This window comes from Chanos chanos, chromosome 3 (assembly GCF_902362185.1).
Source record: "Chanos chanos chromosome 3, fChaCha1.1, whole genome shotgun sequence".
NCBI classification, from domain to species: domain Eukaryota; kingdom Metazoa; phylum Chordata; class Actinopteri; order Gonorynchiformes; family Chanidae; genus Chanos; species Chanos chanos.
The window spans coordinates 31,809,828-31,828,169 of record NC_044497.1 but is presented as its reverse complement, the minus strand read 5'-3'; the positions used below and the strand labels follow the sequence as shown (position 1 = coordinate 31,828,169).

The 18,342-nt window shown below is 39.1% G+C and overlaps 1 protein-coding gene across 2 annotated transcripts in view; it reads left to right on the top strand.

Annotated features, from left to right (window-relative positions):
* LOC115806356 (paired box protein Pax-7) overlaps positions 1-18,342 on the top strand; it is a 46,997-nt gene that overhangs the window by 6,209 nt on the left and 22,446 nt on the right. For both annotated transcript variants that reach the window (XM_030767031.1, XM_030767029.1), the window contains exon 5: positions 15,758-15,957. In XM_030767031.1, the coding sequence (XP_030622891.1) occupies positions 15,758-15,957 (200 nt within the window). The remainder of the gene's footprint in view (positions 1-15,757; positions 15,958-18,342) is intronic.

The window sequence follows — 18,342 nt, the reverse complement described above, 5'->3', positions numbered from 1 at the left end:
GTCCAAAATGTTCGTCGACAGTAAAACCATCCATACAAAGGAGAACTCCTCTGTACCAATACCAGATAACCTAAGTGATGTAATCCGTGGAACAAATCAAATTAGCCAACTCCGTAACAAACGGCTATGATTCAAAATTTAAAAGACTTTATTGCTCAAATTCCAGCTTTCAAGGAGGAGAATTATAGCATATCAATTTATCAAGTAAAGGACATGAAATGCTTTTGAGCAGATTTTGCAGTAGGTTACTTGAGAAATGTCAGATTTTTCCCCTCTCTGTCTCAAATAGTTTTGGGGCAGTATTAATTCCTTTCCAAAATAATTTTGTTAAATATGCCCCTTGACATGAGCCGTAAATTTTGGCAAATACGTTTTATTTTTCAATCAGTGCGAACGGAATTCGTCATGTCAAGTTAGACAGTGCTCTGTACACATGACAGTTCATCGGGATATTTGTTAATTTAGCATTGTTGGTACAGAGAATATTAATACACAATTATGCTAACCTGTTATTTAACGAACCATGAGGACCATACAGTTAGCATGAAGATGATTTTTGTGCGTGTGAGCGTGTGTGTCGGATGTTTTAAGGGAAAAGGAGGGAAAAAAATAGAAACTAGGTGAGGAGAAGTGGAAGCGGCTAGAGGAAATTGAGAGGCTTATAGTCTTTGATCCTTGGGTGCTTTTGCTTATCAGAAACATTTGTGGTGACACCACGACAATGGGAGTTCATCATATTACAGACTGCCAGTGCTGCTTTCAAGCTTGCCTGTCTATTAATTAAAGTATTTCTTGCCATGTGGGACAGGCCCTATCTCAGTGCACTTAACGCGAATGGTTTTTGGATCTCCGGTGGGTTTTTAAAGGGGCAATCTCCTTTTTCGGGCTACTTAGTGGAATTCAAAAGTCTACTGTAGAAGACATGGGGATTTTATTTCTTCATATATAAAAGTAAGCACATAATCCCTTCCTGCTCAATAACTTTAAAGAACCCCCTCGCATACCCGTCAAAGTCGAATCAAACCTCAAAGTGTTTAAGCTTTCAATTTACCTCTGAACATACTCGCATAACTATATAATGCACATGTATAGTGTCGGACATTGTTCCTCTATTTTAGGTTGTTTGGATATTTTTAGCGATCGTTTCTTGAGATGGACCACGTCAAAAATCCATGTCATTCATTTAGACTGGCACGGTGCAACAGGGTGGGAGGTATCCTCTTGCATCTGAGGAACAAAACGAACAAACGACAAGGGAAAACTCCTGCTGACACCAATAAAAGTATTGGCCCCCGGGCTTCCTATGTGGTGTCACAAAAGTGTTTTTGATGCCTCGACTCCCGGTCATTTCAGTGTTGTGTGTTGCCCCATAAAATTGGAAGCTCACAGAACTCTTGGTGACCTCAAATGAAGACTTGGATGTCTATTTCACCTGGAGGTAAAGAATGACGCTGATGATGTTCAGCTAAGATTTCGACACGAAGCGTTTCTGCTGTTTAACCTTTCTACAAATACCAGCAATGCATGTTGACAAAATGCACACAGGTCGTATTTAACTATGCGCTTAACCTTTTGGCACAACGTAGAGCGTAGAGACATTTGGCAACTTGACCAATACCATCCATTTAATGTCACATACTTAGTAAACTTGCACGGAAAACTGTCTGACATTTCCTATTTTATTTTTTGTTTCGGAGGACATTTTTTAAAAAGACATCGAATATCGTACCTCCACTACAGAGTCAATCATTCCGTACTTGTTGATTTTGCCTTAATGTTCGTGCCGTTTTCTAACCGCAATAATGGTCTCTTTGGGAATACAAATATACTAAAAAAGGAGGAACCAAAGTGGAAACGGGTTTTGAATGGGAGAATTGCAGCCCACTCCTTTGCCATGGAGTGCTCAGTAGCCATTCCTTAATCCCGCTTTCATTTTTGCCGACAAATGCCAAGAATCTTGTCTGGGGACCCAATGGGAGGCTGATCAACTAACAAAAGGGAATCATTACACAAAGCAGGAATCGGCGAAACAGGGCTGAGGGCAGTCATAAACTCGAAGACGATATCCCCGCGTAGAACAAATCGTGCCAAAAAAAAAAAGATATTTTGTAAATCCATGAATTTTCGTACCTTTGCCACCGACAAATTATTATTATTATTGTTATTATGATTTGACTATAACAGGCAAATGAACAAATCGAAAATAAGTAGACGTGCATGCATTTTGCTTTTTTCTGCAAGGCCTACTAACCCATCTATGCAGACTGTACATGCACCTAATAGGATCATATTAGCCAGACTATTATTTTGTTTTATACGAGGTGATATAAATATGGTTTAGGATGTTACGGTTTAGGATTGGCACTTCTGTGAATATAAATGAAAATAGTGTTTGCGTAGATGTCTTGTAATACACCTTTTACGTATGAAACAGTCTATGGCCAAAGAATTTTCTTGATTTACAGATTCTCAGACATTTATGCTTAAAAAGACTTATAAAAATATCCACTCAAGACAGCTTTCCATGTCCATATTTGCTTTTATTTAAAATACATTTATCACTCATTAATACAGACAGTTTGTAAATGTTATTACACGAGAGGAGTAAGCTCATAAAATAAACTGTAACAATTGTAAAATTGTATGGAGTAATAAAGCATGTAATGAGGAAAAATGATTTTCTGTCTCATAAAAATGCAGGTGGGATGATATAGATTGCATATTTGTGTTTAAATTAGTAGATCAAGGTGTCTACAGGAATGTTTTGATGTATAGCTTACATGATGCTCCCCATGTGTAGCATAATAGGGCCAAATTAGACCCTTCATATTGATGACGTTAACATCACACCTCCCCTGTTAAAAAAATTTTTAGACACGGAAAAATGAGTTCCTTCAAAGCATAAAGTGGTGAAACCTGCATATAATTTTGTTTTCCAGACAAGGGTGCTCCTTTTGCTTCCTCTCCATTCAGTTAAGATGATATTTTATGCATGACTGGTTTATTAGACATTGCTCTGTAGGGATTTGACAGGGTCTCCCGGGGTCCAGATACCCTCAGTAAATCCAGCTCATTTTGGTCTCCCTGGTAATTCATCTGGGCAGCCAGAGGAGAGACAGCCTAAGATGGAAAAGGCACCTAAACCACTTTCAACCTGCTTCAATAATAACTGCAGGATAACAAAATAATTGTCCCTCTGCAATACCATGATCATGTCATGAAACTCGTATTCAAACCCTTGTGGGACTCAGTGCAGAGTTATAGGTGCATACACACACATAAGTACATACATATGGGCATGCTGTACACATATATAAACATTCTGGGTAACAATTTTTTCATGTGATTGATTACTCTGTTTAGTCTTAAAACTGAAATTAAATGGAATGTAAGGATGGAATGCAAGGTAGACCATTAGAAGCATGAAGTGCCCCCCCCCCCCAAATACTTCATTTTTGAAATTAAAAACTAATAATTTGAGAAACCAGAACACATCTCAGTGTTGGGTGGTTGTATTTTCTTTTCTTTTTTTCCTATTTTTTCCCCAGCAATTCGCAGAAAATCATGGACTTATGTACGAATAGAATGACAATAATTTGACACCAATTCCATACATTCTTTTCAGTTTTTATTTATTTATTTATTTATTTTTGGCTAACTATGACATTATCTGATATAATGAAAATGACACAAGCTATGATTTTCAAGCAATTGTGGCATCTTGTTTTTTTTTTCTTAGTAATGAGGCAGATGTGGAATGTTGGGCATATCACAGATGAAAGGTCATTGAATGTTTTAATTTAATTTTCTTTAATTTTCTGTAACTCATTTGAAGAGGGGTGGAGAAGACAGAAAACATATGGCACATATCAGCTTAAACGTTGGCTGTTGTTAGCTGTTTGTACCCCATAATATTTTTTGAATTTGGGCAAAAATGCATGTCAGCTTTGGAATTTGGCAAGAAATTAATAAAAGCCATATAATAGAGTAAATAAATAATTTATATTCAAGAGCAAAGTTTTACTTCATGGCCCATCCATATATGCCAAAGTGGTGTGCTGTTAAATTCAAATGGAAACGGATTTATTTCTAAAATCCTTTTCATTTTAGAGAAGCTTAATTGAAAAGTCAACACACTTCCATTATTCCTCTGTGATTTTAGTGGAATGCTCTTGTTTATGACCTAAAATCACTCTGTTGTATGATAGACCTCTCTCATTTAGAATGCAGTCAATTCAAAAGAAAGGACCAAAAAGGGGAGTGAGGAACCGTCTGTTATTTTTTGTGTCTCTGGCCGCACTGCTTTGGCCATTCAGGCAAGTTGATGAACTCCTCCAAAGTTTATTAAGAGGAACAAAACAATAGGAACTAAAGCCTTTAGGCAACCAGGGAGACAGTTTATAAACTAGCTGCCGTTGTTCCTCAAAGGCAGATGCATGAATACCTTTGAATAGGCTCCCTCAAACTGACACGATCAAGCTAGACAACAGCATGTTAAAAAGGAAAGGCTTTTCTTCGGCTGCACAGATCAGTATTTTTTCTGCATTAATGTACATCTGCGGTAGGAGGGGTTCAATCTGGCTCCTCTCTTCCACAATCACTACCGCAGCTCCCACTCCTCAGACTGTTTGAAGTAAAAGTCCTGTGTAGTGTACGCCCACAGCGGGCAGCAGGTGTCAGGGGTCTGAGAGAAATATGGTAATCGAGGGGCAAAAGAAAAGGTTTACCCTCTTTTAAAGCTTAAAACAGAGTGTTTTCCAAGTGAGTGACCTGGAATTGGCTTTTTTGTAATGTCTAGATGTTGTCTTAATGTGAGCCATTGGATTTGCATATCTTCGTGATGGCCTTAGTAAAAAAAAAAAAAAAAAGTCAAGCCTACAGTTCTCAATAAATTCGTAGTAAATTTAAATGATAAATGTATCTCCATCAAAAGAAACATTTTAAAAAAAATCAACTGACAAAAAACCCAACCCAAACCAAAACAAACAAACAAAACAAACAAAACAAACAATAAAAACCAGATAGCCACATAATTCACACGTGATGTCAACTTTATAACTTTTATAGTAATAAATTATAGTTTGTGCAACATAATACATGATGCTGTCCTGCTACTGAAATGATGTTTGCTGCAGCCATTCAAAAATATTACTTAACATGTGACAATGTCTCTCTCTGGTGTATCAACAGCACATTCAGATGGTTAGGGATAATTATAATGGGTTACGGACTTGTCCTAAACTTAGAGTCGCTTCTATACAGCCACGTTTCAGAGTGGAATAATGGGGTCTGTGATTCGTGACCTCTTTCACCCACACTTCAGCTCTTTTAAAGGAATGAATTAAAGGAGGGATGATCCAAGACGGGGAGGAATGCCTGCATGCATGGTAACCGAGTCCCTTTTGGCAGGTGCTGCCATTAGATATTCCAAAAGGAGAGCGTTAACTAGAGCAATGTAAGGCAGGCAAAAACAAGGCACAAAAGGACCCTGAGCAACAGAGGGGCTAGATTAGAGGCAGATTACACTGTGAGGTGGCTATTAGGCAGGATGAGGACCTCTTAAACAAAAACAAAAGAAAGCAGAATGAATATTGTGTTTGTTTACCCAACACACACAGCTTTGCTGGAAGTTTTTGTCTTTCTCTTTGACCACCTTATATATAACTGTAATGATTTCAGCCTTGTTTCCTTGTTGAAATTCCACATGTTTTGTGTGTGTGTGTGTGTGTGCGTGCGCGCGCAAGTGTGTCTGTGAGTCTGTATGAATCTGTGTGAATCTGTGAATGTGTGTGTTTTCCACTTTTTCTGACATTGTCAGAAATTAAAAATGTTAATACTGCAATACATTCGTTTTTGGAACGATGGGCAGGTCACCTTTTGCTATGAAGAGCTCAGCTAAACCATGACATTGTGTTTCATGCTAAAGTTCTCACTCTTAGGCTGTAGATGTTTGAATCTAGTGTGGTAGGGTGTGATTCAGTGGTCAGCTATCAGCCTACGCTCACAAATATTCATATGAGAAATGGAAATCACATTGACTTTCACAGGGAGGAACTACCTAAATTCATTTGTTGTCTGCACAGCACAGATAAACAAAGTGCGTTGTGTTTATTAACAAAAAAATTGATGGCTCTTGTGATGAATTCCTTTTTAGCAGAATCTCTGTTTATTGTTTGACTTTAACTTCATCCTTTGGATTCTTCTTATGTGACAGTAGTAGTTCTCTCAATGTTTACAATCAGGAGAAAACTTTTACTTACTTCTCTCTGATGTAACATATTCTCACACAAAATTTAAGCAATTGCTTTTTGATATAGTTTTAAAATATCTGTGCTTGATTAAGGCATTAGCTGATGTGTCAGAAAAAAATAACACTCCCATTCACAGCAATAAAAAGACATAACACAAAAGTGGTCCCTTCCATGAAATCTAACCATAGGCTTATCAGTGATTTCTGAATTTTTTCTTTTTTTTTTTTTTGTCTGGAAGTATAATCTTTCTTGGCCTCTGAGAAACCCAGATCTAATTGGCCTCACATTGTGACTTTATTACAATGTACAATATCCCAAGTAACTTTGAAATGGACAAAACAAATGTCTGGCCAGTTTATACAACAATAGAGCCATGGCCCATGTAATGTGCAACAGTAATTAAGTGCAGAGGCATTTGTCCCATTTCAGTCCTATGATTAGTGGTTAACACCATGGTCCAATGGTTTAAAAATCAGCCACAGCCCACGCTACTTATGGCCATAAAATTTCCCATTTTATGCTCCTTAGCAGCTTCACCCCACATTCTTCATTAGCTTTATTTATATGTGTGTTTTGCCCCCACACAAAGACAATAAACATGTTCCTAGAGTGTTACAAATCAGAAATTTGCTCAGATTTTTTCCACCAGTTGAAAACGTGAATGCATTGGCCAGTGTGAGAACAGCAGTGGGGCTGGGCAGCTGTGTGAGGCTGCCGGCTGCCTGTTCCCTCTCCTCAGCTTCAAACAGGGGCTTGTCGTACATTTTTAACTAATGGGCTTATTTATGCATCCACTGTCAGTTTCTCCTCAGGCTACCCTTACACTGATTTTTATTTTTTTCCCCCTTTTAAATGGACGTACCATATCCTTCTCCTTCCCATATCCTAACTGTATCATTGAAACTGAAATTAGAAATTAGAAGGTTGCTCTTGTGATTTTTTACCAATAAATAAGAATAATCAAATAATTTCTTAGTAGTTGTTTTGTAGGGACAATAGAACTGGCCTTTTTAGTCAGTTATATTGCCAGGTTACTTTTTAGAGTTCTGTAGACTTGACAGTATTGAGGAACTAAGCTCTCCTCTGCCTTAAGAAAATGTACCCGAGTGGCTTTCAAAGCACCTTTTAACCATAATCTTTAAAGAGGTTCAACAATCTGAAATCACTTTTTTGAGGGCAAAAATCTTCGTCTGTGATTATTAATCTGCTTTTTTGAAAATAAGATTACGCTCTCCTTTTGAAAACTTTTGGCAGTCTTATTTAAGCCTCAAGCTGTCCACTGAGAGCTAGCATTAATATATAAGATTTTCTGTAAGCTGAATGTGTGGTAAAATTGACAGTCAGCAGTTTTTTGTTTATGACTGTTTTATCCCAGAAAAGACACTACCACGCCACCACTGACGAAAGTGCAGATAAAGACTTTGTATTAAATAAATCACAGTTTGCCAAGACCCAATGGCTTGATAACACAGATATGCCTCTGACAAAAGAATTTAGTTTAATGGCAGTTTACACACAGTTTGTATTGGAGGGGATGGACATATCTTTTGCAGTGTTACTGTGAGTTTTTGTATTACTCTGGTTATGCTTTGTACGTAATGTACTGGAAAGTCATTTTCAGTGAATTGCAATGAATTAAATCAAGAAGTAGAATGATGAGCATCTGAAACTGATTTTGCTGTGACGTCCACAAAATCCAGTCATTTTGGATTGTTTCTAATATAGAGCAATGAGGGAAATCTTAACAAAATGTTCCAATCTCTAGTTGTTGGTATAACAAACATTTGAAGAGAATAACAAATGGGAATATTTGTCTTCTAATTTGTAAAAATGTAACACCACTGAAAAGATTTCATCTTAACCTTCAAGCTACTGTATGTTTCCTAAACAAAATGTAAGATGCGTCTGAGACAAGAGATTCATGCACATGGACTGTGGACTTGTGAACGACATGCAGTTTAATTAGCTTAAGGCATGCAAGTTTAAATGGCCGATTTTACCATCTTCCCTTCTTTCGTAATTTGATTAAGTTCCATGATTCGATTGCTGTGACCTCAATTAGCAGGATATCTATTCCAGGAAATGAAAGCTGAACTTAAAACAGAGAAAATGAGACTATATAAACGGACACCTGCGTTTCAGAATGAGCCTGCAGAGCGCTGGCAGGTAAAAACTGAATTAGCAGGATCTCAACTTTCTAGTTAAGTCAAGTCAGCACTTCTCCAAATGGTGTCTCCTGTTAATATCTCAAGCAAAGAGAAAATTCCACTGGAAATTAGTCTTTTTTTCTTAGATCGGCAGATGGAACGGCCTTCAGCTGTAAGAGCAAAATGTCCCACAATACTGATTGTTTCCATAGTGACACCATAGACGCTACCATACAGTTAGGGTGATTGTATGTTCACAAAACTGACGATCTTGAAAATGGTTCCGATCACATCAAGCAAAACGTAGCATGCATCATGCAATTGTACTAAAAATGCTTGAAAATCTTAGGCCAAAGATTAATTTTCCAAGGCTACATCATACTCCACGACCTTAACAATTCACTATGAATTATCTTGTGAATTCCAGTGCATGCAAAACCCAAGAGACCCAATCCATCTTCACTTGAACCCCTCCCTATATGAAACCACCCCCTTCTCCCCAACTCCGTAATGGATTAATATTCAGGCAGCACTTTCCAGAGGCGTCTTGGGCACGGAGAGTCAATATGTCAGCATTTATTGATGCCCCTCAGAGATGCACAGGGTTGTCAGGCCTCTTTTCAGGCCTAAATGCCCCCCTAAGGTGCTTCTTCTATTGGGCCTGAAAGAACAGGGAGGCCCCAAGTCTCTCTGTTGTTAAAGGTGAGCGCACACTCACACAGATGCAGTAGACAAAAAGGGCCTTGGAGCCTTCATGCACATGACAAGAACTCTAAAAGGCCATTACCCATCACCTCTCCTTCACAACCCCCCCCCTCTCTTTCCCTCTGTCTGTCTAAAACACTTTTCTTTCTATTTAACTGAAAGAAAAGGGGGCTAATTGTTTATTGTGGGAGCCTGGGACTGTAGTTCTTTCCCTCCTTTTTTGTTCACTTGCCTGTTCTGTTCTCTAAAGCAGCTCCATCTTTTTAAGGATGTGTTTCTATCCCACACAGTGAAGAGAGTGAACACAGGTTAGAAAGAAAGTATTCCCTGAGATTCTGTGAGATTAATCGTGTTTTGTTGTGTTTGGGCAGACATAATAAAAAATCTCTTGTCTCATGTTTACCCAACTCTGCCTCTGGATTTTGGTTCTTGTACTTCTCATTTGAAAACACACACACACACACACACACACACACAAACACACACACACAAACACACACACACACACACACACACACATATACACAAACACAGAGATTTGTGAACCTTGTTTTGGTTTCAGTAATGTACAACAGTAATTTTATTTAAAAAGATACAAAATAGCATCACTATTGTTACATAAAACAATACTTCCTCTGTCTTGTCATGATTTTTGCTTTACTTACTACTGGGCTTGTTAAAGACTATATGTAAGCTCACACCTGCTCTCGTACAGGATGACACATCAAGACAGATGGTATAAAATTACCAAAATTAAACTCAGTGTGAATCTATGGCCTAGCCACTCTTTCTCTGGCTCTCACAATGTGAAGATCAGTATCTAAGGCTCAGATCCTCCACAGACACCAGGAGCAGCAGGTTGGTTTAAATCCAGCCCTGAAGCCATCAAGATTGGTCTGAAACAGATGCATGTCTGAGATAGGACCAGGATAGCCTGACTGAACAATGCTATTTTCTCTCCCTCTGTCTCTAACTGACCAACAAAGACAATGGTTTAACAATTTAACAACAAACCATTTGGTAAACCTTTACATTTATTAAAATAGCAAGAGTACTTGGTTAGAATATGTGGCTACATGATAAATTAAGAGAAATCTGGGTTTTTTCTAAGCACAGGGTGCTGGACCAATGAGGCAATTAGCAGTTTGCATTGGAAGTGTGAATGGCTATGCTATGTTTCTGCTGGATTATAATTTTTGTTTAGACTGCCAGGCCTGATTAAGACTAATGTGTAAATGTTTGCCACTGTGCTAAGCGCAATGCCCTTTCTGGAATGTGCAGCTGTGAAGCTTACTATTACCCCAGGCTTTTTAGCTGGCTGAAGAAGCATACAGAAAGCCTTACAGGAGAGGTTGATGGGACAGAGGGAATGAAAGGGGAACTGAAAGAGGGAGTGAGGCAGAGAGAGAGAGAGAGAGAGAGAGGGAGAGAGAGTAAGAGAGAGAGAGAGAGAGAGAGAGAGAGGGGTCTAAGTGTGGCCACTATGATGGATATCCCATCTGCTGGTTCAAAAGTGATAGAGCTTGATGGTGAAGCCAAAAGAGAAAAGCTTGTGATGGGTGGTCATGACTCCTCTTTGGCCTCGGTCGCCTTCACGCACTGCTGTTAATCATGCTCTCAGATGGTTATGGTCACTTCCTCTGAAAATGAGTTTTGTATGAAGCTTTTGTTCTGTCACCAGTTTGAAGCTATTCTTTAGTGAGTTAATACATTACATGGCTATAATAATTTTTATCCATGTTTTCTACATAATAAATCCATCTTTAAGGCTGTGCATTTGCAAGGTATATTGGTTATAAGTTGCTAAGACAACACTAAAACATTTAGAATTACATTTACGTAGTGTTACAAAAAACATTCTTGAAGTGCTCATGTGCTCAACTTCAAATGCTTTTTTTTTTTTTTTTTTAAAATTACCCTATTACGCACAAATTATGACTTCCAAATGGCATAACATGTTTTCTCATTAAAGGCTAGAATGTTCCTTTGGTATACATACATTAAAACTATTCTTTGAATCTTTGGCATACTGTGTAAAATATCATGATTAGTATATAGTGCAGTATTGTTCCAAAATATGTATGAGCATAAAAAAGAGAATTCTCTGAAAGTGTACGTACATAGGAGGCATTAATGTAACAGTATCAGGCTTTGTTTTTACGAATACAGCTGTATCATACAACTACATAAACAGTCATCAGAAATATGTAACATATGTTGACAGCCTTTTTGTAGACATGACTGCAGCAATTTATGTTAGCCCCATTGGAACCATTCAATCTAAATAATTAATGGAATCATTTCATTAAAATGCAGCAAGACAAGATTCAGCTTCTTTTCAGAGTAGCTGTCTTTTGGGAATATTTAATACACCACTGCAGAATGTATCATTTATTTGACTTTCTTGCCAAAAAGAAAAATAGAAAAAGAAAAAAAAAAGATTGTCTCCTGCTCAGTTTGCCAATTAAGAAGATCTCTTGCATACTCCTTCCCTCATTTCCTTCCTAACAGATGGTATTTGACAATGCAGTAAACCCTGGAGGAATACATGTTGAAGGAATAATGCATTTGCAGTAATTCTTAATTAAGCTTTAATTTCATGATAAATGCCTGAGCATTTTATCAACATCCCTTGAACTTTTAAATAGAATTACAGTTTTCCCTTTATTCAATCTGGATGTTCTTTATTATTGCAAAGAGAGATTAATGGTTTAGGAATGAACTCGTAATGGATTTGTCTTTTTATACTTTTAAGTCTTATATATTTTGCTACGTATATAATTTTCAAAAGCAGTGTGTTTCTATGATGAATGATCCCTAGCCTCGATAATCACAAAATCTCCTTTTTTCTTGTCTAATCAAAGCACACAGGCAGCATATGTTTTACTCTGTTCTGTTTATGCTGTAACACATTCAGCATATCTGGGAACTAGCCATGGTCACATTTCCGTGATAAGACCTAGCATGCCAATCGTCGGATCTTGTGGAGACAAAGATGAGGTTCAGGTTTAGCTTGCATATCTGCATCAGCGTCTGTTTCATTACCATAATCCTATCTTCATTATTGTGTGCATGAGAGAGAAAGAGACGCTGACCCTGTCTATACGGGAGTGCTGTCAAACTTATTTAGTTTTTTTTTTTTTTCCTGCTGCACAGCCTGGCTGTGGTGTTACTTATGCGTTATGATACGCCAGCAAAATGACATTGTAATTGTTCTGACCATGGCTACAACTCATGCTCATCAACCATGCGCACTGTGTTGTCTAAGGCCTCACTTTATTATTTATTTTAAAGTTAATCTTTATATTTCTATTTATTGAACTGCCTTTGAAAAAGCGACTTGGGACGCAGTGATCACAAACGTTAAGAGGACCAATCTCTGACTCAGGCCAAATCTGCTCAGATAACCATGTGGGTTGATGATGCAAAGGAAGGGTGGAGATTGTTGGATCTCTCCCCCTCCCTCCCTCCTAAAATCCAGCAGCATGTTGAAGAGAACAAATAAATTCCATGCTGTCTCTGAAATGAAAGCTGCAGCCGGCCCTAGGACTCTGAGGTGCTTTTGGAAAGTGATCTATAGACCACTGTGTTAGCCTCAAGTGTTGTCATGGCAAGTTTACGGCAAATCGCTTTGCTGAAATCTCACAAAAAAACAACAACATCAGAGGGATGTGCAATATATATATGAATTTCTTATATATGAAGTATCTGTGTGCCTATATACACACACACACACACACACACACACACACACACACACCTATATATATATATATATATATATATATACTTTTTTTCTTTTTTTCTTTTTTAACCAAAGTATGGAGCAGCGACAGTTTGGGAAAAAGAAATCTTTGTTGAAAGGAAAGGCAGAGGAATTGATTTAATTAATGCGGCCTCATGTCCTGCAGCCACATGTAATCCGTTGAGAATTCTCAAGCGTGAGCTTGGGGAGACAAAAAGACATCCACGAGAAGACTCCTCAAGTGGTCTGTAATGAGAGTCTCCCTGTAATCCCATAATTCCTTGTTTAATTAAACGACAGAGCTGGCCTGGAGTGGGACACACTTTGATGGGTCTCTCATTGTTTTGCTTTATTTGGAGCCTGTGTTTTGAACTTTTTGTCCGAAATATGCCCTATGTGAACACACACACACACACACACACTCACACATACACACACAAACAAACAAATAAACACACACACACACACACACCCACAGGTTCAAAAATTGCTGCATGTTTCCTTAATGCTGTATTGCCCTTGACATGCAATTTACAGCTGTTGAAGGTGACATAGTCCTAGAAAATTTTGGTAAACAAATATAAACAAGTCTTCTCACGGAACAGTTCTCTGGTGTCAGTGCGAATCTGTCACCCAGCCTCCATAATTTGAATCCCCTTCACTTTCAGACCACATGTTTAAAAATAAACAGGCCTTATTCTGGACTCTGAACAATGCCGTTAGCAATTGCAAACACTGTAAAGAATCTGCCACTGTATCTGAGGCACCTTTCATACCTCACAGTGGATACCTCGTCATCACCCTAATAGGAAATGAGCACTTATACATAATTCAAATAAAACCTCCTCTGATTTCTTAGTCTGGTTTTGTTTCTGAATCAATAGCCAGGGATAAGTGTATAAGTGTTTATTTCCCTACAACAACCAACCTCATTCTCATCTCTCTCCTGTCCCCTGAGGCTCAATCTCAAAAGCAGAGCAGGAGTGAACAAGAGTTCCTGTCATCACCAACTACCTTTTACTATCACTGAAAACACCCTGGAGCTCTGTTTTTTTTCTCATTTTAGTCAGCCACAGAAACCTGTTCATAATCTCAGTTATGTTTGAGAAAGGCCAGAGAAAGATTGGTGGAATTAAACGTGACAGTTGTGTTTGGAGCCTGTTGGTTTGTGGGTAGAAACAATCCTTTCCTGTGGTTTTAGATTTGTGTTTTCCTTATTATGGCTTGTACCCCCGACTGAAGTATTTCTCAGTATGCTTGTATTATGATACTGTGTCTGTCTGTTTGGGTGGAAGAGCAATGAAGACCAGGGAAAGTCATGTGGAGTCAGAGGCTTCAGCTCCTATATCAGGTTAATTAAACTGTATCAATCAGTCCAGTCATTCAGCCTGCAGTTTCTGGCAGATGGCTCAGTAAGTCTCTAATCTACCCTTCCTCTGAACTCTCCTGGCAGGCACGTACATACGTAGTGCTCTCACAAAGAGTGGGAAAAGTAATAACGATTGTTAACGGTCATTCCACTTTCTGGAAGAAGAGTGGGCAGAGGTAATGATTCTGTGTTAGTCCAGAGTTGTGTCGAAGAGTCTGGGAGCCGTAGGTCAGCCAGCAGCCTCTCCCCTTGCTGCCGCAGCTCAGGATCCTCACAGCTCCATAATCAGCACAGCGCAGAGGGGGCAGTCTGGGAAGCACCCGCCCGCACCGGCCAATCAGAAGGCAAGGCTCGGGCGTCCCTAATGTGGAATCGCTTAAATTTGCGGAGAAGTCATGGCCTGGATTAAGGCCTGTGTCTGGAGAGCTGGGCCCCTGATGCTGCCGAAGGGATTTGCAGGGATCAGCCCGGTGCTGCCCAAACTGGAGAGAAATAAGGAATAAACTCAAATGAAATGATAAAGATGGGCTCTTAGACCTCTCTGCTGTATATGGGGCTTGGCTGAAAGGCCTGATATGACCTAAAGAATGGAGAGAAAAGTAGACTTATCATCTCTGTGTCTGCAGGACTGCCATTTGCAGTGCTTTGCTCTGTTTCTTGATTGCACTCCTCTGTTTGTTTTTAAGATTAATTGAAACGTATGCCCATAATTTTGTTTAGATATGTAGCCTAGAAACCTGTGTATGTACATATATCAAATTGAATATGTGGATATATTTGGGCAGTGTGAAACTGAATGTTATTCTTCATATGTACAAATATGCAAATGAGTCATTTCTTATCTATTGAAAGAGCCTCTTGGTTTACCACCCACACTCCCTTCATTGTTCGTATCTGTTACGAGTTGAGCGAACATATTGAGCGAACCTTCAACTAGCCACCGAATGCCGATGAATTGTTATCAGAAATTGACATGGATAGCTGTATGTAGCAGATAATCTGCTGTCATTATTTTAAACATGGGGCGAGAGTACATTGTGAATGAGATTTAATGAAATGAATACAATAATATACTGCAAATATTTATACACTGCCAGTTTTGTCTCAGTGCCCAAGGCCATTCTCGAAGAATGGTGCTACATGGATCGCTAAGGTGGTCCTTAGAGATTAACTTCCCCCTCCACTCCAGTGTGGCCCCAGGGGTGGTTTGGATGTGTACTCATGCAAGATTGTATTTACAAAAGCCTCTCTCTCATATAAATAACTGCACACTGAAATAATATTTGCTTGAAAGCCACACGAAGCCATATCATTTCAATCCTGTCATCCATCTTATCCGCACTCATATTCACCCCCTTCCCTGCAGTGGCCTGGAACTGGCATGATAACACATATTGCCATTAGAAAGCTACGTATAGGGGATTTTGTCTTATGTGAAGTCAATCATGATCTTAGCATTTCATAACATTTTTAACTTGTGCTGCTATGTCTGTGGTAAGTATAGTTCCTCAGTTCTCCTCTGCCTGGTTCTGTGTTGCAGGCGGGCGTATTGATGACGGCTCAGACGTGGATTCGGAACCGGACCTGCCTCTGAAGAGGAAACAACGGCGAAGTCGCACCACCTTCACTGCTGAGCAGTTGGAGGAGCTGGAGAAGGCCTTTGAGAGGACACATTACCCAGACATCTACACTAGAGAAGAGCTTGCCCAGAGGACCAAACTCACAGAGGCACGTGTGCAGGTACGTCACTCACACTGTTCTCCTCTGTCATAGTAAACACAAACACTAAATGGGAATGGTGATTTACCATGGGAATTACCACATTACAAAAATGGACAGTCTGTGGCCCCTCCTGAAGCTCCCTTTCCCTCAAGAAAAAAAAAAAACGCTCATGAAATGCACCTGCCTTAGGTCTGCATGAACATTCACTTACTCTACATGCCAGAATTCCATTGCTGTGCATACACTGATCATTTTATGGGGAAAGAAACATATGATCCCACGGGGAACTGATCCTTGCTGAGGCAAAAGAGTGTGGTTTTCACCTTAAAAGCACAGTCCAGGAGTTCAGCAGTGTGCACAGAGGTTTGAAAGGCTCAAATGTGTCACTAGACCTGACGAGGAGATCTTACTTGTAACTGTGTAAGGACTCGTCTCTGAAACTATTCTACAAAAACAAGTCCGGCTTCTGTCTGACAGCTTCATCTCAATGACTACACTGGAGAGAAACATTATCAGAAACATTATCTCATCCCACAGAGTTTCTCCTGTTGGCTTTCAGCATGGCCTCCAGAACTCTGACTTGAAATATGCTTCACAGACTTGTAGCAACAACTTCTGTAAAATACAGTAAATACATCTGGAATCTTTCTTGGATGTGTATCATGTAAAGATGTGGATTAGGCAGAAGCCACTATGGGCATAAATTAGATTATATGAGCATAAAGTAGATCCAAAAGTTTTTATTTCTCACTTTTTTTGTCTTGATACTGTGGTATGCTTTGTATCCAAGTTGTATGTTTGGGTTACTAAAGCTGAGTAAGCCAAGAGGTTCACTGCTTTTTCTCTATGGATTTATTTTTAGTTTTACTACAATTTATCTGTAAATTTATGGTTGAGGTAACACATACAATGTTGCGTGAATGATTTATACATATTTATTTTTTTATTCAGTTCCCATATAATAGACTTGAAAAAGCTCAGCTATTTAACATAAGCATAAGCGAGCAACTCTCCTCTCACTTGAGTTAGCTTTGACAGCTTCTCTGCCATGTATTTCTGTTGAAACAATGAGAGAGAGAGAGAGAGGAATACAGTAGAGTTATAGGAACAGCTGTTCTGTAAGAGAGGAGGGGGATAAAAAGAGCAGGAGTGCATTCCTGATGGATTTCTCACTTAAACTCTTGGCTAGGATCGTTTCTTCCCACCACTTTCAAGCCCACCGCTGCTCCTTGTAAAATTTGCTGCATATCAGAGAGGATCCCTTACCCTCTCTTGGGAACTCATTCCCCACCAGCAACATTAATCAATCAAGGGCTTGTAAAAAAAAAAAAAAAAAAACGTCGGCCGAGGAGCTGTTCTCCACTTACCAAGGCCTGTGTCCAGAGCTTTACCGCAACTCTCTTCTCCTTCCTCCTTACCATAGCCTGCCAGCTCACTGCCTGGCTAAGCACAAATAATATGTATTGAACATAACTTATGAGCATACGTGATTGTTTGCCCTGTGCCAGAAAAGAAGTCAATCTTTCACCTCTGTTCGGTTTTGGTAATGACATAAAACTGAGACCATTGTACTCAAATATGGCTGATGTTCAACATGAAAAAAAGAAAAATACTGGCAAGCTGTCATAACTATGTCATGACATAACTATGATGCAGCTGTTCAACATGTCCCTTCAAAATCTCTTCCTCTGAGCTTGAGAGTTCTTCCTTGTCGCATTGCAGCCTCGACGTTAGGGTTTGGGGCTCAAGATTTCTGTTTGCTGTTTTGTTATCTTGTGGCTGTTTCCATGGTGAAACTGTGGAAACAAATATGAAAAAAAATCTGGTTCAGATAAGGCTTAACAAAAACCATAATACCTTAATCTAAGGCATGAAAACATTGGTTTTCCAAATACAAACTCATACTTGTGGTGGCATTGGTCTAGATGGGGCTGTGTATTGAGATGATACTGGTCTAGTCAGGGCTATGTGTTGAGATGATAGTGGTCTAGTTGGGACTGTGCATTGAGATACTGGTCTAGTTGTGGCTATGTCTTGAGATGATACTGGTCTAGTTGATGCTGTTTTTTGTGATGACACTGAATTAGTTGGGGTCTTGTGGTGAGCTCTCTCCCTGGCACTGGCTCATTGCCATATGGGTATAATATTGTGCTACTGGGTCAGTTCAAAGTTCCTCTTTCTGAAAGGAAACCCAGGGTGCTTTTGGCTGTTTTTGTGTATGTCTGCCAACTGATGCAAATTAGACAAGTGAAAACATTAGAGCTAAGTGAGACAGACACCAAAAAAGAAGACATTTTTTATGATTAAACAATGTGGATAAATTGTATTCTGGACATTTTGTCATATTTCTAAGGCTGTTTTAATATTTTGCCGTTTAGTGAATAGAGGCTGAGGGTATCTGTT